Genomic DNA, 24487 nt, shown 5'->3' with positions numbered 1-24487 from the left:
TCTGACTCTGTTGCCAGCCTCTGGCCTCAGTGGGAGGGGATGTGTTTAGTCCTGCTGAAACTTGAGGTGCCAGGGTGGGAGGTCCCCCCGTCTCTGAAGATCAAGATGTAAAACTCTTAGCTCCTTCTCTAGTACCATGTCTGCCGGAACACTGCCATGCTTCCCGCCGTGATGAAAACGGATTAAACCTCTGAAACTGTAAGCCAGCCCCAATTAAATGTTGTCCTTTATAAGAATTGCCGTGGACATGACGTCTCTTTGCAGCAATAGAAACCCTAACGGAGACACTCCCCAAACAAAATTTTTAAAAAGCAATCACACAATATATCTGCTTGCACCATGATAGTGGGTCAGATATCTGCTGCTTTGGGGGGCTGGAGAGATGGCTCAGAGACTAGGAGCACTGGCAGCTCTTGCAGAGGACCCAGGTTCAGTTCCCAGCACCAGATTAGCAGCTCACCGTATGGTGGTTTGCATAAGAGCGTGGTCCCCATGAGCTCATAGATTTGAATGCTTAGTCCTCAGGCACACACTCATTGAGAAGGATTGGGAGGTGTGGTCTATTGGGGGTAGGTGTGGCTTTGCTGGAGGAAGTGTGTCACTTGGGGTGGACTTGGAGGTTTCAGAAGTCCAAGTCCGGCACAGTGGCTTCTCTCTTCCTGCTGCGTTTGGATCCGGATGTGGCCCCCTCTGCTACCTCTCTAGCAGCACTGGTTGCTGCCATGTGCGCCTCCTTGATGCTAATGGGCTAAACTTCTGAAACTGTAGGCAAGCCCCAACTAAATGCTCTCTTTCCTAAGAGTTGCTCCGGCCCTGGTGTCTCTTCACAACAATAGAACACCAAGACACTGTAACTCCAGTTCCATGGTATCCAGCACCCTCTTGTGGCCTCTGTGGCTACTAGGCATGCCAAGTAGTGCTCATACACACACTGACACACAAGATGAAGTAAATTTTTAAACATCTGCCGATTAGTGAACTGATGTGCGTGCTGGAACCCCTAAACAGGAGGAGAAGTCGCCACTGGTAAGTTAGTCTGACCCAACTTCACAGGACCCACGTCTCATAGACGCGATTGCATCACAGTCTGTATGGCATTGTTTTGCTTTCTAAAAGAAAAATCACAGTTTTATTGTTTTTGCCGTTTATTTTCAGATTTTCACACATCAACAGCTTTGAGGGCTACCTTCAGAACCGTGATTATCCGGCGCTCACACTGAAGAGGAAAGGTTGGTGCCTGGATTCTTAGCCCACCACGACTCCTCCCCACAACGTATAACTCAGCCTCTCGTGCTCCCCAGGCCCTTATCATCCATCCGTTGTCGCATTCTCCTCCCCACAAGGTCTCTGAGATTCATGCAGCTGGTCTTTCAGATCATTTTTTCCCCCTAGAATTCATACATGTGAATTCTATTGTGGAGCTATACCCTCCCCCCACCTACTCAAGCCTTCTGGATTTGAGCTTCCTGTCACCCCCAGCCAGCTAAATCCTTACTGCCTCAAGAACATTATTGAAAGGGCAAGCTGTAAGGACAGCATGTGTGGTGGGGCACCTGCTGTAGGTAGGAGGAGGATCAGGATCTCAAGCTCAGCTGAGCCTGAGTCTTAAGTGCTCAGAGACAGCCTGGGTCATGAGGCTCTTCTTTTTCTTTATAAAGAATATGCTTTCTCTCTCTCTCTCTCTCTCTCTCTCTCTCTCTCTCTCTCTCTCTCTCTCTCTCTAACAGGGTCTCACTGTGTACACCAGACTGGCCTTGAATTCACAGAGCTCTGCCTACCCTGCCTCCCATGCTGAGAAGAAAGGTGTTCACCCCCATGCCTGGCTTCCTAATGCTTCTGTCTGGATCTCTCTGTGAATATGCCCCTCCTCTCAGCAAGACAGTCTTCGCTGCTGCTCATCAGCGAGGCTGAAAACAGCTCTTCAAGCCCTAAGCCGACACATCATTTCGGAATAGGCTTTGTTTCTCTTGGTTCAAACTTTCGAGACCTTTGGTTAATTACTCAGTGAGCTGGGCCCTCCTCCACACACACAGTTCTCATTCGGCGAGTTGTAGGTGGAGATGGGCTGGAAGCAGGGTTACAGATCTGGTCCCTCAGGCCTAACCTTCAAGAGCGAACAGGTAGAGGATGCCAACTCTAGACAGCAGGACACAGGCTGGGAGGGCAACGTAAAGTGAGTGGACTCAGATCAGTGCATGCCCAACTGCCAGCTGAACAACTCGGCCCACATAATTCACATTGCCCCAGCTACCTTCTGCATCCCATAGTTACAATCACCAATAAATGATGTAGAACCGCTGACTGGGTGTCGTCCCTGACTCCTCCCCATTCATCTTGCCATGGCACAGCCTCCGGCTCTTTCCCCACTTCCTGCTTCATCTCCTCCATGCCTGCTGGCTCAGTGGGCTCTCATGGTACGCTCAGGAGAGCACTGTGGCATTTGCCCCTGCAGTTGCTGCTGCCGCTGGTGCCTCCCCAGCCTGTGCTCTGTAAAGCCCTCTGAAAGGCTCATTCGGAATACTGATCGCTTGCTGCTTAATGTTCGCATTGCTTTCAGGCAGGGTTCAAATCCTGAACTCAGTTCAAACCTGCTTGGCACCTGACATTCTCCGCAGCCTGGCTCTCTCAGTTCATCTTCTAGTCCTCCTCTGCATGAGGATGTCATGCCATATGACCTCACTGCTTCCATTATGCTGCTAAATTAGTTTCCTTGACCTTGCACATCCAGGTCCCTCTGCCTGGGATGGTGTTAGGACATCCCAGAACAGTACCTGCCCACCTCCTCCGCCCCAATGGACTCAGACGTGGAGGTTGAGAACTCCTAAAATTCTAATACAACAGATCTCAAGGTAATAAAAATGTGTTGTTTGAATTATACATTCTCTGATATTTAAACTGTACCTAAAACTGCCCCCATTTAACACAGTACGTAAGTATACCCATCGCTCCAAAGTAGATGCTGAAGAAACGGTCATTAAGCATCCTAAGCAAGTGTATCCTGTGATGTTTTTAGGCCTCTAGAATTTCTCACATTTAAAGGATGACCTAGGTAGTTAGTGAAGTGTCACAGCAAACAGACCGTATCATGAATTTTCCATGGAAAGAGGGCAAACAGCAGAGATGCAGTCATTCCTGCTTTTTTTTTTTTTTTTCCTCCTTTTGAGACATGGCTCCTCTGTGTCACCCTGCCTGTCCCTGGACTTGCTTTGCAGACCAGGCTGGCCTCGAACTCACAGAGATCAGCCTGCCTCTGCTTCCCGAGTGCTGGGATTACAGGCGTGTGCCACCGAGCCCAGCTTCCTGCATGTTCTTTAGTCTGTCCTTGCAGGTGCCCTCTGACTACAACAGAGGGACCAGAACCTCACTCTCTGGCTCTGAGTAGGGGACTGGTTTTGGATCATGAGTCTATAAGCGACTGCTAAGGAACAAATAAATAACACGGCCACAAAAACCGGAACCGCCAATCATGTGACTTTTCACCCTACCTGTCCTCCCTTCTACGGAAATATATTTCAAACACATCTAATCTTGAACACAAGGATATGATTCATAGGTGGTTTTGATTCCTAAATGAAACATACTTTTTAAAAAGTTGAAAGCCATGCAGCAATGTGAGAAACACGCTTAACGAACAGATAAAGAGAAAAAGAAAACGCGCACCCCGACATGTAAAATGCACGCACGTGAACAAGGACTGATGTAGAATTCGAAGAGTCATCGCTGGTTATGTTAGGATGGTTTTCGTGGTCCTGGCACTATTTGCAGGTTAGGTGGGATCACTCTTTGTTAAGTGAGATGTTCTGTATGCAATAGGATGTATCACAGCAGCTCCGGCTGACAACATGCAAGCAGCTGTGACCGCCTTACAATTGTCTCTTAAATAAAAGTCTCCCACCCCCCGCCCCGTCCTCCTGGTTTAGAACTGTTCCTATTCTTTTCGAATGGGAAAAGAATGTAATGTTACCTTGCCATAATGTTTGTTCAACAAGGTTGGTAGGAGGAAGCACCTTGTAAGAGAGAACCTAATTGCCTCTGTGTGTGTGTTTTCAAGAGATTCTGCTAAATTTTATTCGATGTGAAAAGTCAGAAAGGCTGCCGAACGGAGTCATTTCTAACTCAGTACAGAGAACTAAGTTCTTCAGCTGTTGTAAACCAGACCTGACCTGAGATATCTGAAACACTGCTTTAATTGGTCTGAGAGGTAAAAATATTATAAGCCCCAACATATCTGTTTAAAATGCAGACTTACTGCTCCTTAAACATAGGTTTACACTTAAAGCCCGAATAATTCAAAAAGCAAAAATAAGCGCCAATGGGGAATGCATACTCTGAGATGGAAGTATGAGTTAAATGCCACTTTCTAGGCAAAAATAAAATTTCACTGGATCTAAATTATCCCATGTTGTCCTTAAGAACTTCTGTATTAGTCTTTTATTTTTTTTAAGGGCCATTGGGCCGGCTTCTTTGTCAAAACCATCTACCTTAAGTTGCTCTTGATTGGTTCACTTCACCAAAAGTGTTTTCTCACTTAGAAACTGACATGAAAAAGAGACACGAGAAGAGTTTCCAGCATGCCCATGCTAGCAAATTCCACCATCCCCGGATGTTGGATGTACGTTGGCCTAAAAGTCAAAGTCCAGCTATGTGGTCATTTTTGAACGATGTTTTTAACAAGCATGAGCATATTGCTTAAATTTATGTCTAACGTAGTACTTAATAAGGGCTAGAACTTAAACCTTCACATATGGGATGCGTGTGTATGGCTGTCAATAAGTGCGCAACTGACATTTAAGTTTTTTTCTATTTCCGAAATGTTTTCAACAGCCTAATGTTTGTATTTGCAATATTTACTTCTCTCATCTCAGGTTCACCCAAGACAGAGAGCGTGCGACAGTGCAGAGAAATGGAAAATCTTCCCAGTGACTGCAGGGCTGAAGAACGAGAAATGTGCAGCCATGCAAAGCCTTGCTGCAGGGAAGCAGAAGGAGGTGGCCTATAGACGACAGAGTGGTGAAGACGCAGGGACATTCAACAATGCACAGCGTGGACAGGGAAGGGTGGAGATGGTTATGGGATCAACAGGACAGAGGAGCCGATGCTTGGATGACGAGAGAGGTGGATGGAGTTGAAGGCTGAAAGGCAGAAGGCAACTGACTTGATGACCTCGGATGCTGGCGTCACCAAAGGCCTGCAGAGCTTCACCCGGATGCAAGGCTGCGCGTGACGGAGCTGGCCCCACAGTCCTTTCCCTCGGTCCACGCGCAGGGCACCGGGCTGTCTCCGGGGCCTTTGTGGTTGTCGGGACCTTTGGGGACGGCCGCAAGCACGCCTCTTCTGGGCGAATCGTGACTGGGCCGGGGACGCCGAAGCCCGCCAGGCCCGGGGAAGGAGCTCACCGGGGGTCCGGAAAGATCTGGAGTGTACCCTGGGAAGAACAGGTCCGCCCCCGGGCTGAGCTGGGATTTTCCCGAGGGCACGCAAAAGGAGCCGGGGTCGCTCAGCTCCTGCGGCCCAGCCGCTGTCATGGCAACCTCAGCGTGGGACGCGCAGGCGCGCGCAGGGCGGGAGCCATGGAGACCGCGCACGCTTCGGGTACTCTGGCCACTCTTCCTGCGGTGACTGCACACCATTGGACAGCAGCAGTAACCCTAGCAACAGTGTATCGCGTCTATAAAATTCACAGGTTGCGGGTAAATTCTAGTTCTAGTTCTGGAATAGTTTTCTGGCTAAGCTCAACCTATTCTCCTTTTATCTGTTTTTCTGTAAGGGACTTCAAAAATTGGGTGTGTGGATTCACACCTGTAATTCCAGCAGAGGGTGAGGCTGACTTGAGTTTGAAGCCAGCTTGAGTTATTTACATTTCAGTCCGTAGCAGCCTGGGATATAGAATGAGAAAAAAAAAAAAAAAGCCTTTAAAAAAAGAAAGGCCAGGATACTGTACGTGTCAGCAGTTCTGAATGTATGGCCAGATTTGTCTTTAACAACTACAGAACCTAAGGTAAATTTCGATACTTTTGGACACAGATAGTTATTGTGAAAATGCAGAAACTGGGCTTGACCAGAACTACCATGAAGGTTGGGACACTTAGGAAAACTTAAAGCCCTGAAAATTCTGTTTGGCTTCTTACTTATATAATGGCGAGATAAATATTTTTAAAAAGATTTATTTATGAGCATGTCTATTTGCCTCGATGAGTTAATGTGCATTACACCCATGCCCAGAACGCAAGGAGGCCAAAAGAGACACCACCAGGTCTCCTGGAACTAGAGTTAGTCATTGCAAACCTTGTGGGTGCTGGCAATGAATCCTGGTTCCTCTTCAAGAGCAGCAAGTGCTAGTAACCAGGGAGCCATCTTCCAGCACTTAAAGTATTTTTATGAGACATTTTAGCCCAGGCTCAACTTAAGCCTTCAGATGTTCTTTTTGCAAGCTTCCAGGCACTTGTCAAAGCTGGATTTTGCTCTTTTTCGAGGCTTTTTGCTTTGCTAGTAGCCAAACACTTTCATTTCTTGCTCTTACTCTAGTTGCCAACCTCTTCTGGATCCTCTGGGGACCACCATCTGTAAAGCACTCTCTGCTCTGTTATCATTCTTCCCTGGCCTTGAAAGTATTTCCCCCTCTCTGACCCAAAATGCTCATCTCTACCATGCTCCCTAGGCCTGCTGATCAGTTCCAGCGTCATCTCCATAGGAAAAGTTTCTTGGTCCTCCAATCTAGATCAGATGCCTTGTTTGCTTTTGTTGACTTGTGTCCCCTTTTGCAAGTATTTCTCCCTGCTAACACCCACCCACCCACCCAAATCCCTGGAACTTCTACCTGGCTAAATAGTGTTTTTAAGCACTCAGAACAGGCAATAAACTGAAGAGTGAAATGTCAATGAGTCCATACAACAGGCTAGTGGTTGCATCTGAGTTTTAAGAATAACACTGGAATGTGGCTCCCTCATGAACACCTTGAAGATCACCTCGCTCTGGCAGTGAGGACCCCACTCTACAAGGTGAGTCAGCACCCCTATGCAGGAAGGCTGTGGGTGTGGAAAGGAACATCTCTGACAACACTGACCGGTGTTGAAAGCTGTTGTTATCGTGGGAGTTTTGCCAGATAGACCTAAAGTTCACCTCTACTGTGTGTTCCAAGAGACTGCTGGCTAAAGTTCACCTCTACTGTGTGTTCCAAGAGACTGCTGGCTGCAGCAATAAACCATTCTAGTGCTGGGGGGGTGTCTGTGTGTGTGTCACACCTCCAAATTTCATTGTTTCTACTATTTTGCCACTTCTGTTTATACCATGACTGAAACTTTCCGTACTGCTTTCTCAGTGGGACATCAGCCTACCCTTCCCACCTCCATGACGTGAGCTAACTGGCTTACAGCCTTTGCATTGCTCTGGATCATAGCCAAGGCCTGCACATGCTAGCCAAATGCTCAACCTGTTTCACCACCAGGGATCAAAATATATGTAGAATACCACTTATTTCTACTTAACCAGTAGCAGCGCTTTTCCTCAACTGCATTCAGGGCTATCCTATAGCTCACGTACAGGAGATTTTTCTGCAATAGGTATACACTCAGTGAAAACTTCTCAGGATAGTGAACTTCTCATGGACTCAGTGATCTTGGCCTGATCTGCCAAGAAAAACAGTAACTGCACCAAGTTCCTGAGAGTGAAGTGCCAGACAGGAGACCAATGTTCCACCTCCAGAATGACTGTTCATCCTTACACTGTAGATAAGTAAACTGAGATTAAGTCTATGAAGCTAACAGAAGGCCCAGCTAACTCTCCCAACCCCAAACTCTTTACCACACTGTAACACCTCCGGCAGGGTAGAGTCAATCATTTAGCTCCTGCCAACCCAAGTGGAAGGCCAGTTATTTACCTGAAGAACAGCTCTGAAATATTTGGCAAGTGTCACCTAACTAAGGAATAACGCTAGGACAAGAGGCAAAAAGTCAGTGTGGGAAGGTCTGTGATCTATCTTTAGGGAAGTCTCTGCCTCATTCTTGTTTCAGTTAACACATTTCTTTTTAAAAGACTCAGGCTTGATTCCCAGTATCCATGGGGAAGCTCACAGCTTCTGGAAATCCAGTTCCAGAGGCTCTGACTCCTTCCAGCCTCCAAAAGTTCCTACTGCATATGGGTACGTAAGCACATATGCAGGCAGAAACACTCAAACACGTAAGATAAAAATAACTAAATTTTTTTTTGTTTTGAGACAGGGTTTCCCTGTGTAGCCTTGCTTCTCCTGGACTCGCTTTGTAGACCAAGCTGGCCTCAAACACACAGAGATCTGCCTGCCCCTGTCTCCCTGAATGCTAGGATTAAAGGTGTGAGCCATTACGGCCGGTTCACTAAATCTTAAACAAACAAACAAACACCCCACCCTTTTCATGTGTCAGTTTGTGGGCACATATTTTATTGCACTTAAAATCCAGTTCCCAAATGAGACGTGTCTCTTCATCTCGTAAACCCTCATAGCTCGCACAGGGCCTGGCACACGGTAGGCACTTGATAAGTACTTGATCTTCAGAGCATGACCAGTCACGTACCCATGATCCTGCTGTCCCACAGCAGACTTGTCATTCAGCTCCAGCCCTGTCCGTTCAGCAGAGGATGCAATCCCACAGTCAGCTTTGTCAAAGTGAAAAACAGTTCTTGTTCAGTTTCCAAATCGGAACCAGTTTGTCAAGCTGTTGAGGCACAGCAGTCAAACACCAACAGCTCTTTGCCTGCACACAGCTCTTACCGTTCCCTCGTTGTCTTTATCCTTAGCAAGGGATCAGCTTTAGTTCTGTTCTCATCGGCGCTAAGAACCCTGCTACTTGGCCCTCAGTTTTTGTCACATATGAACGCGGTGTGTCGAGACCGAAGGTCTTGCACGATCTTCTCCTCTATCACCATGCCCTTCGCCACCTCATCCTCGGAGAGCACTAACTTGGTTTCTGAGTCTCTGGTTACGATAATCACAAAGGACTGTATTGACTCGAGGGTGTTGGCCACCACCACCTGATGCTGATAAACTTCCAAGGCATTCCGAGCTCGGTTAATCACGATGTTCGGGTCAGTCTCCAGCTTAAAGGAGACTATAAATGCTGTGGGAGCCCAATCTTTAACCAGAGGAGAGAGCATTTTTGGCACCATCTTCATTGTTATCTGCATTGGAAAGAGCAAACATTTAGTAAGTAAACACTGGTCAGTCCCAAACAGGAATCTAAGCAATCAGGGGCTGATTCTGTCTAAACTTAAGTGGGATTTCTCATCGTGAAACTTGTTGGAGCACACTAAATGTCTAAAAACTAGATTCTGTAGGATTCACAACGAAGCCTAAATTCAAAGTCTCACATCAACTTTGATGTTTTCTGAACCTGTACTGTTCTGCCATTCTCATTATAATTCCTCAAGCAGTGCCTTTTATTTTACTATCCTTACTATTTTCAAAGACAGGGTCCCACTATGCAGCCCTGGCTGACCTAGAACTTGATTTATGAGCCAGGCCTGCCTGCCTGCCTGCCTCCAGAGTGCTGGGATTAAAGGTGTAAGCTGCTACCAGCCCAGCACTTCCTTGAACTCACTTCAATATTTTTAAATCTTTAAGAATTTTAGCTGGGTTGGCCAGTGGTGGTGCACACCTTTAACTCCAGCATTTGAGGGGCAGAGGCAGGTGGATCGCTGAGTTCAAGGCCAGTCTGGTCTACAGAGTAAGTTCCAGGACAGCCAGGACTACACAGAGAAAAACAAAACAAAACAAAACAACACCCCCTACCCCTAGAATTTTATACATTGTATTTTGGTCATATTCATCTCCCTCAAAAAACAAAAAAACAAATCTGAAGATAAATGTAATTTGCTCATCCAAATGTTACTTTGGCAGAAGTCCAATAATACTGGGTTTTCAACCTTTCTGTCTAAAATATGTCATAAACTGGTGGAGTGGCTACTGGTTTCCATTTACAAGTTTTAAAATTTGTTAATTAAAAGTATACATACAAAAATCATAAGAGAGCATTGAAGACTTGACTGACTTGGTCTTCACTCGATCAAAGTCCCTGACCTGTTTCCTGAAAACTTACACACCCATAGGGCAATAAATACTGAGTTCTTCTGTATAGTTTCAAAAAAAAAAAAAAAAAAAAAAAAAATATATATATATATATATATATGGGTTTAAACTGGAGATCCCAGGATTTTTAAAGAGTTTGAGGTCTGTTAGCATGATAGGAGCCTCATACTTACTCTCTCTTCTCGGCATCTATCACCTGTGTGCAGTAGGGATTCCCCTACAGAGTAAAAGCAGTGCTGGTAAACTCCTAGTGTATTTCTCTTCATCTCCAGGTACCACAGAGTACTTGGCACACACTATGTATGTGTGCGTAAACTATCCCAAAGGTGGCCCTCAGAGAGTTTCATCTATAAACTCTACTTGTATCAGCCAATGAATGTCTGAATTCCCTCAGGTTCCAAGCCACCAAATCACCTTCAGTTCTCAGCCATGACCCTACCTTCCCATGCCTTTTCCTGAAACTACAACAACCCCTATTTATCCACTCTACCTCCTCTTTCAAAATGCTAGAATATGCCTTATGAACAAAACCTTTTATTTACTTGTTTTGTGAGAGGGCTTCACTGTGAAGCCTTGGCTGACCTGTGACTCACTAGGTAGACCAGGCGGACCTTGCTTGGAACCGGAGCTCATCTGCTGGTTGGGGGTGGGGGTGGGGAGGCTGCAGTTAGAGGAATGTGCTACCACACCAAAACAAAAACTGCTTTTTTTTTTTCACCTTTGTGCCTCTGGCCTCCGCAGGATGAAGTCCAAGTGTCTTAAGGAATACAAAGTTTTTGTATACACAGAGGCAAGCTGCCTCCTCTGTTCAGTTCAGTTCAGAGAACATTACTGCAAACTCCAACTTGTAACTCCATTTGGAACAACCTTCCCCACTTTACCCTCTGCCCATCTTCTCATGAGTCGTCTCCAGCAAACCTTGACTCCCCTATCTCACTACCCCGAGTTCTGACTGCACTTGGTACATACCTCCACTACAGCATTAATCATTCTGATTTGTGATTATGGTTGGTGTCCAGGCCCTCGCTAGATTGTGAGGTCCTCGAGGGAGGGCAGTGTCTTATTCGTCTCTGTATTCCCAGTGCCTAGCTCATACAGAATGCAGAAAGGCCATCCAGATCAAGAGGAAAGTAACCCAAGATTGGTTATAAGGGGTCAGATCTCTGGAAGAGAAGAGCCCATCACCTGCAGTGAGCCACCGGATGAGGAGATCTTGTGTTCAGGCATTTCGGAGACAGGAATATAGAAATCTGACACGGCCGCAGCCAGGTAAAACATCGCAGAAGAGCCTGTAAAACAACAATAACAACAATAATATAAAATGTCGGCGAAGGGAATGGGATTTGTCTATCTTCAACTCGAGTTCCTTTGCTGTGGGGTAAGCAGCAAGCATGAGAGAAAGGAGGCTGGGGAGAACGGCTTTACTTCAAGAAACCTTTGGATTCTCAAGAGCACTCACCTAGTGGATTGAGAGCCAGGGCCGCAGCCTGCAGCAGATGCAGGTAGTCCGCCAAAGTGGTGAACTCTATGGCCAGGAAGGTGCCGGCAGCAGCTGCCTCTTGGTAGCTCTGCAATGCTGCGGCAAAGCCGGGGAGTGCATTCTCTTCGGCCTCCAGACTCAGCTTGCCTGACTGGGCTGGGCCAGAAGGCCGCAGGGCTGACAGCCAGGCCTGGGGCGGGAAGCGGTGGGCATAGGGGAAGGCCGAGCGCGCTCGGTACAAGAACAGGACCCCATAGCCCGCAGCCAGGAAGACCTCCGCCGACGCTGCCCCGCGGCGCCCGCTGCTGAAGTTGTCCAGAAAGCGCACGGGTCGGGCTTCCAGGGGGACCTTCGTGCCTCCGGACGTGACCAGCACCACCCGCCGGCCCTGCGCGCCCAGCCTGGCCGCAAAGCGAGCCATCACCTCGGCCCAGCGCTCGGCGCCCGCGGGACGCGGCAGCTCGGCCACCAGGTCCATTTCCGCCATCTGCACGCCAGAGTCCCCTGGAACCTCGGCGCCGGGGCACGCCAGGCCGCCGGCGCCACGCCCCCTTCCGGATACCTGGGCTGCCCGCCCTGCGGACGGGGACTGCGGCCGCTCCCGGCCCCGCGTCCGCCGCTAGGTCCTGACCTCGCCGAGGCTTGAAAGAAATGCTTAGCTGCTCAAAGCCCTTGGAAATGCGTCGAGGGGAAGTATCTTCCTCGGAAAATGCGGAAAAAGCCAAACGAAACCAAACCGTACCTCTCGTGGGTTTCCTGATCTGGAAAGCGAAGTGGGTGTTTCTGACCTCTACGGGCCACCGTACAACCCTCCCAAAGCGTGGGTTCCACCGCAGTCGAATTCTGGCCATTTAACCTTAGGGATTTAGAGTTTGCGCTCTCCCCTCCCCAGTTGCCTCTGTTAGCCCCGCCCCGCCCCCTTGACCTTGAAATCCTGGCACCCCGGCTGGCCCGCGGCTGTCACGTGACGCCTAGGTCTTGCTGTTGCTAACCAGGCAACCGTCCTAGAGACACCGCTGGCTGCACCATGAACTTGATCTACCCGCTGGCTGTGCCCAAGGGGCGCCGGCTCTCCTGTGAGGTGTGCGATGCCCCGGCCGAGCGGGTGTGCACCGCCTGTACAGTCACTTATTACTGGTAGGCCCTAGAACGTGGTGCCTGGAGCCTCTGCTTCCCCCGTCTCCTAAGTATGGATCTGCCTGTGTGTCTGTTATATGTGGCTCTTTCTACCAGTGACCCTTCAAGGCCCGAACGGGCTTGAAGGCGCGTCTCTAAGACCGTCTGCCCCCCCCCCCCCCCCCCCCGCTCTACTGGTTATTTGCCTGAGGTTTTCCAGGGCTCCTAATGTTACCGTGTTGCCCACCGTCCTAGGTGCTGAACTTAATGGGCCAGTTCTGTAGATCCGTTCCCCCAGAGCTCAAACGTTGTAACTGGGAAGACAGCCCAGTAAACAAATGATAATTTCAGAGAGAAGTGTCGGAAGCCAAAGGAAATGGGAGGAGAAATTGGGCAGACAGCTTCTCCGAGAGTAGACCATTGGTCTGAAGACAATGAGCTAAAAAGCCAGCATCCTTGCCCTGGAAACATCACTGATAGGGTTCATAACTAGGAAAGGACTTATGTCCTCGAGGACTAGAAAGAAGACTAACCAGCCAGTGCACAGCTAGAGGAGGTAGGGGAGGTAGTAATTCAGGAGAAGATCTGTTTATATGTATACACACACACACACACACACACACACACACATCCTTTTTCATAAGACAGGGTTTCATGTGGTTAAGCTGTCCCCAAACTCAGTATGTAAGCCAAGGGTTGAAGTTTTGACCCTCATACCCACACCTCTCAAGGGCTGGGGTTACACATGGGTGTCACCATGCCTGTTTGTGCGGTACTAGAGGTAGAGTCCAAGGCTCCGTGCATACTAGACAAACTACCAACTAAATCACACCCCCAATCCTAGACTGTGTTTTGGGCCTCATAAAACTAGGTTGTTGACATTCCCAACCCGACTCAGCCAGCTGACATGTTTCTCGAAAGTTCCTGTTCTTCACTGTGCACGATAAATACTGTCACTGGGTTGTACTAAGCTGTGAGACGTCAGAGGGTAGAAACCTGGCGACCGCGGCAGCGTCTGAAAAGGCTTCTCTGAGGAAGTAACGTCTGAGCTGAGTACTGAGAGGCCAGTAGGGCCTCGCTTATGTGAAGAGACAGAGGAGAAGGGTAGGTCTTCCCAGCCGCCCAGGACGGGGCAGTTGGCTGAAAGCCGTGGAAGGGGCAGCCAGTGATTGCCATATTGCAGACTGGGCTTGCCACAGGTCATGAATAAGTCACAGCCTGCATTTATGCGGCGTGAATAATGTATATTGGTAAAATGGATTTCTTCCTATGAGTTGAGTCCGAAACAGTTCAGAAGTCTGTGGTCAGTCAGGAGGAGGAGGTTAAACAAGGAAGACAGAGGTTTGGGCCAGGCTGTGACGCAAGATGTAGGGACTTGGAATTTATTCCCTAGCAAGCCATGTGGGTGGCTTTGAGTTGATGCGGTTGTGTCAGCTTCATGTTGTGACCATGAAGATGACAGGCGGCAGCAGTGTGGTACAGTGGGTAGACCCTGCCTCGCCAATTCAGAGGTCCAAGGGCAGAGTGAACCTTTCTTTCTCAGACCACAGCGGGTACTCGTCCCTCTGTAGATCCTCAGTCTCGGCCAGTAAGCCAAGCACTACACTCCGTCCTTCCCTCACCCAGTAAAACAACCTGACATCTTGGTGGAATTTCTTCTGTTTGCTTCTGAATACATCCATGTTAGACTTTGAACTGTGAATATGTTCTCAGATGATAGGACACTTATTTATTTAATTATGTGTGTGCACATACACACACACACACACACAAAAGTCAAAAAAAGAGCTTTCAGTTTATTCTCTGCTTCAGCATGTGGGTTCAAGCCCAGGTCATAAGGCTTGGTGGGAAGCAATCATGGTGGCCTGGCCTGGAACAGAACATTTTTAAGAAGGATAATTTTAACCAAACATGGTGGTGTATGCTTTTAATCTCAGCACGCAAGGAGGCAGAAGCAGGTGGAACTGTAAGTTCCAGGACAGCCTGGTCTACAAAGCAAGTCCAGGACAGTCAAGGCTACACAGAGAAACCTTGTCTCAAAATAATAATAATAATAATAAAGGATAATTTTATAAAAGTACACACTGAAACATTAGTAGTAGATTAAGAGCCCTCGGTTCATAGCACAGCATATAGCTAACAGTAATATTTGCAATATTTTCCCTTTAATTGAATGTATGTTATGTAAATTTAAACTCTCCAGCAGGGAGAAAATGTCAAGTGGGTATTTACTAATAAGATGCAATAGTTTCTGGGTGTGGTGGTTCATGCCTGTAATCCTAGCATTTAGGCGGGAAGATCACTGTAAACTCAGGGATAGCCTGTGATAATGGTGAGTTCCAGGGGAGCCTGGGCTACAGTGTGATCCTTTCTGAGAAGGAATGGGCCAGAGGGACAGAAAGGCAGAAGGAAGGGAAAAGAAAGAAAAGGAGGGTCAGTGAACGGTAGAATGAATGCCTTGCCTAAAGACATCCAGATTCAGGTTAATAAACCATGAGAATGCTTTCATAAAACACATCTGCCTCATGAACCACTTAATTGTGACCCTAGCTCCTTCTTTACATCCCAGCCTGTGGCAAATGTTAGGTGAGACAGCTGAATAATGAGGGCACCCAGAAATGAATGAACAAAGTTCAGTGTTTTTAGGAAGGCAAGCTATGTCAGTTATTGTCAGTGGAACAAAAGCGCAGGAAGTTGGCTATGTTTTCTTTCCCATCATTCACAGTGACTCAGCCTGTCCCCCTGCTGTGGAATACAGCTGTTTCTGAATCAGTTAAATGTTTTCAGTGATCTGTTTTCAGTAACTCTAACCCTCCCAGAACCCCTTAAAATGCTTCATATAATTTCTATGGTAGTAGTATAGTTTGTAAAGAAAATACTTGATTGTATTTCTGTCGTTTGAAGAGGGAGGGAGGAAGAAGAGAAAGTGCTTGCACGCAGCCATGCATTTCTCATGGCTGCTTCTGTGCTATATCCTGGGGCTTGAGTTGTTGCAACTGAGGCCTTAGAGCTCCCAGAACATGCAATAGTTGTTATCTGGAAGAAAAAAGAAACACATTGATAGACTTTCCTCTAGATTATAGTTACCTGTTTTGAAATGTGTATGATATATGAAAGAGTCCATAAATGTCTCATACTTAAGTAAAAGTGTGTCATTGGCAGTAGAAATGCAAAAATCCATAACTGTATATATATTTAACACAGGGGTTCAAAATACATAGAGCCAAAGCTGACAGAATTGAAGGGAGAAACAGACAATTCAGTAACAGTGGTTGGAAGCTTTAATATCCCATTTTCAGTAGTGAATAGAATAACCAGACATAAAATCCTTGAGGAAATGTAAGCCTTGAGCAGCACTATAATTAACTAGACCCAACCAAATCTGTAAAGCACCCTAATAACAGAATGTGCACCCTCTCTAGTGCATATAAAATGTTCTTGAGGGTAGACGATATGTTAGGTTATAAAACCAATTTCAGTAAATATGGAAGGAATAAAATCCTGGAAGGTAGGTTCAGTTACGGTGCAATGAAGCCAATAATCAGTAACAGACAACACATTTGGTGAGTTTGCAATCAGGTAAAAAACAGCACACTCTTTAAAATCCAAAACCACACTCTTTAAAATCTAAAAATGTGAAAGGGAGACTGAAAAATGCTTTGAGATAAGTGAAAAAGAAACGACAACACACTAATAAAAAGTATGGGATGCAGGCAAAACTGTACTTATAAGGAACCGTTGAAGTAGTAGTCCCTGCGAATTTACAGTTTCTAATGCACACATTATGAAAGACCTCAGATCAGTAGCTTAGTATTCTATCCTAACGTATAAAGAACAACAAAAACATATTTGTGGGACCCTGCTATTAGGGTCGAAGTCTAGCATTCCCAGATAGCCTATGAGCTTGGTAATATATGATGGACTCCCTTTGTCAGCTGGGTTCCCTCTCTGCCTGATTTGGGGAACCCCAGATCTACTAAAGGAGTGTCACATAGCCCTCAAGGAGATTACAAGCCCAACTCTTTCCTGATAAGAAACACATTCAGTAAGTACCTAGGGATTCCTGGAAACATCTGTCCTATGCAAATGAGGTGTTTTGGTGTCTTGGCTTTCAACCAATGATCTTTAACCACATCTGGGGTTCTTCTCACACCCATAGCATAGTAATACTGCTTTCCCCCTCTTATGATAGGACTGTGTTACTGTATGTAAATCAAGTATCCCCGGCATCCCTAGCCCCAGAAAATCAAATTCATTCATCTTAAAACAACCTGCCACTGCCCAAGGTTTATAAATCCCTCATTTCTCATGAAGTAAATGTGCTCTGTGCCACCATCGTCTTTTCACCATGATCATCTGAGGTTCGCCATTTATTCTGGGAAAGGGAGGGATCCCCCTAATCCCTGGAATTTTGCTGCTGAACCACAGGGGCTTGGCTGGTCATGTCTGCCTTGGTCACCACTGGAGCCTGCTCGGACTGCTGAGAGCTTGGTGCTGACTACCAGCAAAGCTCCCTCAGGGCCTGTGTCTCACCAGACCTGCCTTCTGACCCACCGAGCTGACCAGGCCCTGGCTTTCCCTGGCACCCCTGCCATTAGCACAGTGGCTTACCCAAAGGGTTGTAACACTGCAGTATCATCACAGCCCTCGGAACTTCATGTTTCCACTGCCACCCTATACTGGCAACTTTTAAGAGCCAACTGTAACACCCAGTGGAAAACTCATTTCACCTGCCCCGGTGAGACCAGGAGCCTTGCCTAGCGAATGGGCCTCACCCTGAGCTCTCTACCCGCTCCTGAGAGAATCAGAACCTTTGATCTCTGTTCCCGCCTGGAAGCCGACAGCACCTGGATGTCCCACCAGAGAAACACCCTTCTAGAATGGTACTCAGCCTGACAGCAGCAACAGGGAATATGAAATGGCATATTCATCAACCTGTTCAAGTTTGGCCCCGTGTCAGATGTAGACATGCTGGGAAGAGGGGTTCTATTAAAGATTAGAGCAGGGTGAACGCAATAGAGAACAGGAAAAAAAGGAAGAAATGACAGATATCGGTTCCAAAAGAACACAAACAAACAAACAAACAAAAAAGCAAAGCTGACAGACCTTTGGGCCTGGAAAAGAAGATTCAAATTCCTAAAATCAGATATGAAGTTGGTACCATTACTGCTGACCTTGCAAAAGTAAAAGAAATTATAAGAGAACACTCTGAATACCTGTATGTCAAGAAATTAGATAATGATGAAACAGACACATTTCTAAAAAGAAACAAACCTGACATAATAAGAAACAACATCTGGCTAGTTCTATAACAAGTGATGAAATGCCAAAACCAGAGGACTCTAGACTGGTGTATTCTTTCAAATATTTATGAACACAGATTAAAAAAAAAAAAAGGATAAATAATTTCTAGCTCATTCTGTAAGACCAATATTGTCCCAGTAAAAACAAATAAAAATATCATAAGAAAACTATAGACTGTTTGGGCATAGTAGCATACACCTTTAATCCCAGCACTTGGGAGGCGGAGGCAGGCGGATCTCTGTGAGTTTGAGGCCTGGTCTACTTTCTGACCATAATCACCGAGAGATTGAATGCCAGCAGATCCAGGTGCCACAGTGGCTGCCCCATGAGTTGGAAACTTTTTATATCAAGGGCCTAGTGAGCAAGAGGAAGCACACACGCACACACACACACACACACACACACACACACCACACACACACACACACACAGAGACACTCACATGCATGTGCACACAAAAAATGCCCAGACCCACAACTGTTGGTTGTAGCAGGAGAGCAAAGGGTCTGGGAAGAGCCCGGGGGAACTCCAGGAAACCACAGGAGCCACTGCCCCCTTGAAAAGTCCTAGTGAGTTAAGATAACTTCCTTTTTAAGAGCCCTTTGTGTGCTGATCATTAATCACTTGAAGGCTAGAAATGGCTTCCAAACTCCCTGACTTGGGAAGTTCCTCCTCCAAGAAATTCATGCTTACCTGCCTGATGGTGGCATGTGCCTTTGATCCTAGCACTTGGGAGGCAGAGGCAGGTGAACCTCTGTGAGTTCGAGGTCAGCCTGGTCTACAGGGCAAGTCCAAGACAACTAAGGCTACACAAAGAAACCCTGTCTTGAAAAAAAAAAAAAACCAAAAAACAAAACAACAACAAAAAAAAATTCATGCTTAGTCTTCTCTTCACTCAGCTTGGGGTACATATTCTTTTTATTGTTGTTATTGTGTTGTTTTTTTTTTCTTTGGGGAGAAAGTGTTGAGACAGGGTTTCTCTGTGTAGCCTTGGCTGTCCTGGAATTCACTCTATAGAAAATAAATCCTTAATTTTAAAATATTTTATTTATTTGGTTTTTAAGGTAGCCTTTCTGTGTAGCCCTGCGTGTAAATGTTCTCTTATATCCTTAGATGATGGGATGAGATGGAACTGTACTCAAGTTTGACTAGCATGAGGCTTGTGCTGAGCCCAGAGTGTTTCTATCTAAACATCTGTAGGCCTAAACCTGAAAGCATCTGGCCTCTGTACAATCTAATCTTCTGCAAGCCTGGACCTTGAAGGCTTCAGCTTCCAGTCTCCATCTGTTCACCTAGGCCTAGGATGTTTTCAGCATCCAAGACTCACTACTGAATAAGCTTACACTTTCTGGTTCTTTCTGGACTCTTGCTGGCTGGTTCACTGCAGCCATTCTGGCTCAAAAACTCCTCTTCAAGATGACTGATTCAACTGGTTTCTCTTGCATTCTCACTGAATTGCTCTGTGTGGAAAAACTGTCTTCTAACTCCACAAACTGAACTACACTGAACTGCCAGCACCAAACTCAGCCGAACTGAACTGAACCCCACTGTACTGACTGTACGAACTCTACTGTATTCTTGCACTGTACTCTCCTCTCCACTCTCTGTGCTCTCCTAAGTGGCTTTCTTTCCTGTCTGTTCTCATGAGAGCGGGGCCCATCCTATCTCTGACTGATTCTGTCAAATCTTTCTTTGATTTGCTACTTTGTCCCTCAATTAGATGTCATTGTTTAGGATTAAAGGTGTGTACAAAAGGTGTGTCTGTGTCCCACACAGAATATACAGCTCTAGGTCTTTGGACAGAGTAGCCATATGTCTGGATTCCTCTACACCTGGCTATCTTGTAGACCAGGCCAAAAGGTCTCAAACTCACAGAGATCCACCTGCCTTTGCCTCCCAATTGCTGGAATTAAAGGTATGCCACCTTTAATAGGGTTCATTGTTTGATGTTATAAAAGGAAGCAGTTTTAATATCAGAAAAGATTTATTAGAAAGTCTCCCTCTGACCTAGGTTCTGTGCTGTACAACTTCCATTCGATAAAATTGATGACTTTAATCCCAACATTCAGAAGCCAGAGGCAGGCACATCTCTATGAATTCAAGGCCAGTCTGGCCTACACAGTGATTTCCAGGCCAGCCAAGGGTTATATAATGAGACCCTGTCTTAAAAAAAAATACATAAATAAATAATAAAAATTTCCTCAAAGAAAAAAAGGAAAAGAAAAAACCCATAGGATGGGAGAAAATCATACGTCTGACAAATGTGTTATGTCCAGAATATATTCAGAACTCCTAAAAGCAGTAAAAAGATCCAGTTCTTTTTGAAAGGAACAAAGGATTTAAATAAGCTTTCCTCCCAGAGAAGATATAAAATGACAAATTTGCACAGGAAAAGATGTTCGATAGTCATTGGGGAAATACAAATCAAAACCACTGTGAGAAACCCTGTCAAGTCCACCAGGACAACTGCAAACACAGACATAAAGTCTCAGCAGGCAGGGTGTGGAAGACTTAGATCCTCATACCCTGGAGCCGAGGCAGGAGGATTGCCATGAGCTGAAGGCCAACCTGAACTACATAGTGAGTTCCAGGCCTGTCTGGGCTACAGAGTGAGACCTTGTCAAGCAAAGGACAAAAATGCATGTATAAAAAAGTCTGTAAACCAAGTGTCACTATCCTCTCTAAAGCCCTGAAGACTTTGGCTTTGTGGCTCAAAACACCTTCTCACACCTACCTTCTTAACTTTAACATGATCTCAAACAGATTTTATTTTATGTTAAAAGAGTCAAGTAGTTACATTGAAGGCTAATCTCCCACATCACAGTGACTAGAGGGCATTCCATCAGGGCAGTCTGTGAATGCCACCCCCACCCCCCCCATCCCCACCCCCCACCCCCACAAGTCTGAAGACAGCGCTACTGGTACTCTTGATGATACTGACTCTAGAAAAACATGTTTACGACATCTTTCTTAGATCCAAATCATAGATAAATTCCTTTCCCTTCCCCAAGAAAAAGATTGTCAAATTCATCAACTTCACTGCTCAGAGTAACCCTAGGACAATGTAAAGTTGTCTTTTGTGTTCCTAGCAGGTGAGCCATAGCATACATGCGTGACCTGGCAGCGTGAGCAGGGGTTTGTAGAAAAGATTTCTTCACGTGTCCCCTCCCAAACCCAACAGTTTTTTATTTGTTTATTTTTAAATAACTTTTTGGTTAGCATACAAAGAAAAGGGGGTTATTGTGACCTTCCACACACACGTATGCATGCCTGCCCATGCACACACACACACATTTTACTCTGTCCCTCTTCCATCCTCCCTCCCCTTCCCGCTGGTCCTCTTCCTTACCCCAAATATTTCACGATATACATTTCCATCACCCTCCCTTTAGACCTCCTTTCATATGCCCTGTTCCCCTTTTCTGCTGTGTGTGTGAATTTAAATCTGCATTACACGCATGGTATGCAATATTTATCCTCCTAAGCTTTGCTTATTTCACTTAACACAATGGTCTCCAGTTCCATCCATTTTCCTTAGAATGTCATAATTTCGTTTTTCTTTACAGCTACATAAAGTCCCACTATGTAGACAAGCTACATTTTGTTTACGTATTTGTTAATGGGTTCATCTAGACTGGATCCGCTTCCTGGTTGCTGTAAATATGCAGCAATAAGCATGGATGTACAAAAATTTTTGTGGTGCATGGATTTACAGTCCTTCAGGTGTATGTCAGGGGTGATATAGCTGGGCCATATAGCAGTACTATTTTTAGATTAAAATTTTAAAATGGGGGCTGGAGAGATGGCTCAGAGGTTAAGAGCACTGGCTATTCTTCCAAAGGTCCTGAGTTCAATTCCCAGCAACCATATGGTGGCTCACAACCATCTATAATGAGGTCTGGCACCTTCTTCTGGCATGCAGGCAGGATATTGTATAAATGATAAATGAATAAATCTTTAAAAAATTTTTTTAAATATTTATTATTTCACTACATGTGTAAGAATGTTTGCCTGCGTGTATGTCTGTATACCACGTGTATGCCTGGTGCTCTGAGCGGTCAGGAGAAGGGCTTGGATCCCCTGGAACTTATGAATGGTTAAGGGTCACCATGTGGGTGTTGGGAATCAAACCCAGGGTCTCTGCAGGGACAAATGCTCTTGACCATGGAACCATTTTTAAGCTTTGGCTGCACTAGTCCACATTCACACCAGCAGTTTATAAAGGTTTGTCTTTCCCTACATATTCCAACGTTTGTTTGGTTTGTTTGAGGCAGGGGTTCACTGTGTAGCCCTGGCTGTCCTTGAACTCACTCTGTAGACCAGGCTGATCTCAAACTCACAGAGATCCACCTGCCTCTGCCTCCTTGCAGGTTTAAAGGCGTGCGCCACCACTGCTGTCATTGTTGTTTCTTCGCTCTCTCTCTCTCTTTTTAAAAGGCAGGATGACACGGTCTCACTGTGCAGCAGTGGTTGGCCTAGAATTCTCTATGTAGACCAGGCTAGCATCAGATTCACGGAGATCTGTCTACTTCTGTTTCCTGAGTGCTGGGATTAGAGTATGCCATCATACCCAGAACATTTGTTTTCTTAATTCAACTGGAGTCTCAAGATAGTTTTAATCTGCATTTTCTTAGTGGCCAGGGATCCCAGTGCAGTTTTTTTTTTTGTTTTTTTTTTTTTTGAGACAAGGCATCACTGTGTAGCCCTGGCTGTCCTTGAACTCACAGAGATGCCTCTGCCCTCGGAGTGCTGGGACTAAAGGCATGTGCCACCACTGCCTGGTCCCAATGTGTTTTTTATCCAAGTAAAGACATGAGAGAAAATAGACTCCATCCCAGAAATGGCTGGAGAATCCTGGCAGGTTTGGGTTGGGCTGACTTCGCTGGAATTTAGAGCTAGGCTGGGAGGAGACAAAGATGGAGATAACACAGCGTGTTCTTGTTGTCAGTGGCACTGTGCATCAGAAGGCCGATTGGGGCAGCATCCATGAGAAGATATGCCAGCTGCTCATCCCTCTGCGAACTGCCATGCCCTTCTACAACTCAGAGGAGGAACGGCAGCACGGCCTGCAGCAGCTGCAGAAGCGACAGGCAAGTCCTGCAGCTGGCAGTCGTGAGGGCTTCCCAGGCGCAGTTACATCCATTGGGTAATTTCCCACATTTCCACCCAATACCCGCTGTACTGGTTTGCTTGGGTGGCCATAAGATGGCATGGGACAAACAACAGACACTCATTTTCTCAGCACCGCCGGAGGCTGAAAGGACAAGTCAAGGTTTGTAGAGGTCTCCTCCCTCATTCCCTTCCCCTTCTTCTCTCCCTCCCTCCCTCCCTCCTTTCTTTTCTCCCTTCTCTCCTGTGCATCTTTGGGTGTACAGGTGTGCTTGAGTTGGATGTGGATGCCAGAGGTTGAGCTGTTTACCTTGGGTTTGGCTTTGGTGTTTTCAGACAGGGTCTCTCACTGGGCTGGGATTCATCAAGTAGGTTGCCTGGCTAGGAGCCTGGCTGCCTCCTCAGTGCTGGTGGTACAAGTGTGCACCGCGAGGCCTAGCTTTTCCCCCCATGGTTTCTGGGTATTGAACTCAGGTCCCCATGTTCATAAGCCATCTCCTGAGCCCCAGATTTGGTGTCTTCTAAAATCTGTCTTCCTGGCTGATGGGTGGCTTCCTTCCAGCCAAGTCTTCATCGGGTCCTCCGTGTGCTCACATCACTGGTCTTTCTTTGCCTGTCCAGTTTTCTTCTTACAAAGACACCAGTCCGGGATGGTAAGGTGGCTCAGTGGGAAAGGGCACTTGCCTCCAAGGCTGGTGATCTGAGTTCGATCCCCAGAACCCACATAGTTAAAGGAGATAACCAACTCCCAGTTGTTCTTTGACCTTTACACATGCATGGTGGCACACATAGACATACATACACAAGATGTAATTAAGATGCCAAACAGATTGAATTAGAGTCTATGTGAGTGGGCCTATTTTTAACTTAATCACCTCTTTGGATGGCATTTCACCCAAACACCAGCATGCCTGGAGGGACAAGGGTTTAGAGCTTCAGGACAGGACTTTAGGAGACATGGTTCAGTTCATAGAATCCATATGCCAAGTACTGTGATGAGACTGTGGGTCACGACCCTTTTGGTAAACCTCTGTCACCAAAAATATTTACATTATGATCATAACAGTGGCAAAATTAACAGTTATGAAGTACCAATTAAAATAAAGTTATGGTTGTGGGTTATAGCATTAGGAAGGCTGAGAACCACTGGGATATTGGGATATTAGGATATAAAGGAAGTTAGTAATACTAGCTTCTATTATGGCCTTAAAAGAATATAAATAATAACAATTATTATTATTAGTTTTAGTTTTGGTTTTTTTTGAGACAGGGTTTCTCTGTGTAGCGCTAGCTGTCCTGGAACTCACTCTGTAGACCAGGCTGGCCTCAAACTCAGAGATCCACCTGCCTCTGCCTCCTGAGTGATAGGGTTAAAGGAATGTGCCACTAAGAATATCAATTATTATTTTGAAAAGTAATCC

The 24487-nt window shown here is 46.2% G+C and overlaps 3 protein-coding genes across 10 annotated transcripts in view; 1 reads left to right on the top strand and 2 right to left on the bottom strand.

Annotated features, from left to right (window-relative positions):
• Ccdc30 (coiled-coil domain containing 30) overlaps positions 1 to 5532 on the bottom strand; it is an 81319-nt gene extending 75787 nt beyond the window's left edge. The window contains exon 1 of one of the 4 annotated variants that reach the window (XM_060379696.1): positions 5156 to 5532. The gene's annotated coding sequence lies outside the window, so the exon portion shown is untranslated. The remainder of the gene's footprint in view (positions 1 to 5155) is intronic. The other 3 variants (XM_060379698.1, XM_021635033.2, XM_060379695.1) reach the window with 3 other exon arrangements.
• Positions 5533 to 8382: 2850 nt separating this feature from the next.
• Positions 8383 to 12435, bottom strand: Ppcs (phosphopantothenoylcysteine synthetase). Of its 3 annotated transcripts, none has more exons than XM_021635048.2 (3): positions 12280 to 12435; positions 11243 to 11346; positions 8383 to 9150 (listed from the first exon to the last, which is right to left on the bottom strand). In XM_021635048.2, the coding sequence occupies exons 1-3, from the start codon at positions 12386 to 12388 to the stop codon at positions 8827 to 8829; spliced, it is 537 nt and encodes a 178-aa protein (XP_021490723.1). In that variant the 5' UTR covers positions 12389 to 12435; the 3' UTR covers positions 8383 to 8826. The 3 variants fall into 3 exon arrangements, with proteins under 3 accessions (XP_021490723.1, XP_021490722.1, XP_060235677.1); XM_021635047.2 differs by lacking the exon at positions 12280 to 12435 and adding an exon at positions 11517 to 12258; XM_060379694.1 differs by lacking the exons at positions 11243 to 11346; positions 12280 to 12435 and adding an exon at positions 11027 to 11207.
• An 87-nt stretch (positions 12436 to 12522) lies between these two features.
• Positions 12523 to 24487, top strand: part of Zmynd12 (zinc finger MYND-type containing 12) — a 30669-nt gene continuing 18704 nt past the window's right edge. The window contains exons 1-2 of one of the 3 annotated variants that reach the window (XM_060379691.1): positions 12523 to 12674; positions 22906 to 23047. In XM_060379691.1, the coding sequence (XP_060235674.1) occupies positions 12565 to 12674; positions 22906 to 23047 (252 nt within the window). In that variant the 5' untranslated portion in view covers positions 12523 to 12564. Of the gene's footprint in view, positions 12725 to 22905; positions 23048 to 24487 lie in introns of all 3 variants that reach the window. The other 2 variants (XM_021635039.2, XM_060379692.1) reach the window with 2 other exon arrangements.

This window comes from Meriones unguiculatus, chromosome 3 (genome assembly GCF_030254825.1).
Source record: "Meriones unguiculatus strain TT.TT164.6M chromosome 3, Bangor_MerUng_6.1, whole genome shotgun sequence".
NCBI lineage: Eukaryota > Metazoa > Chordata > Mammalia > Rodentia > Muridae > Meriones > Meriones unguiculatus.
This window is presented reverse-complemented; position numbering and strand designations above follow the sequence as displayed.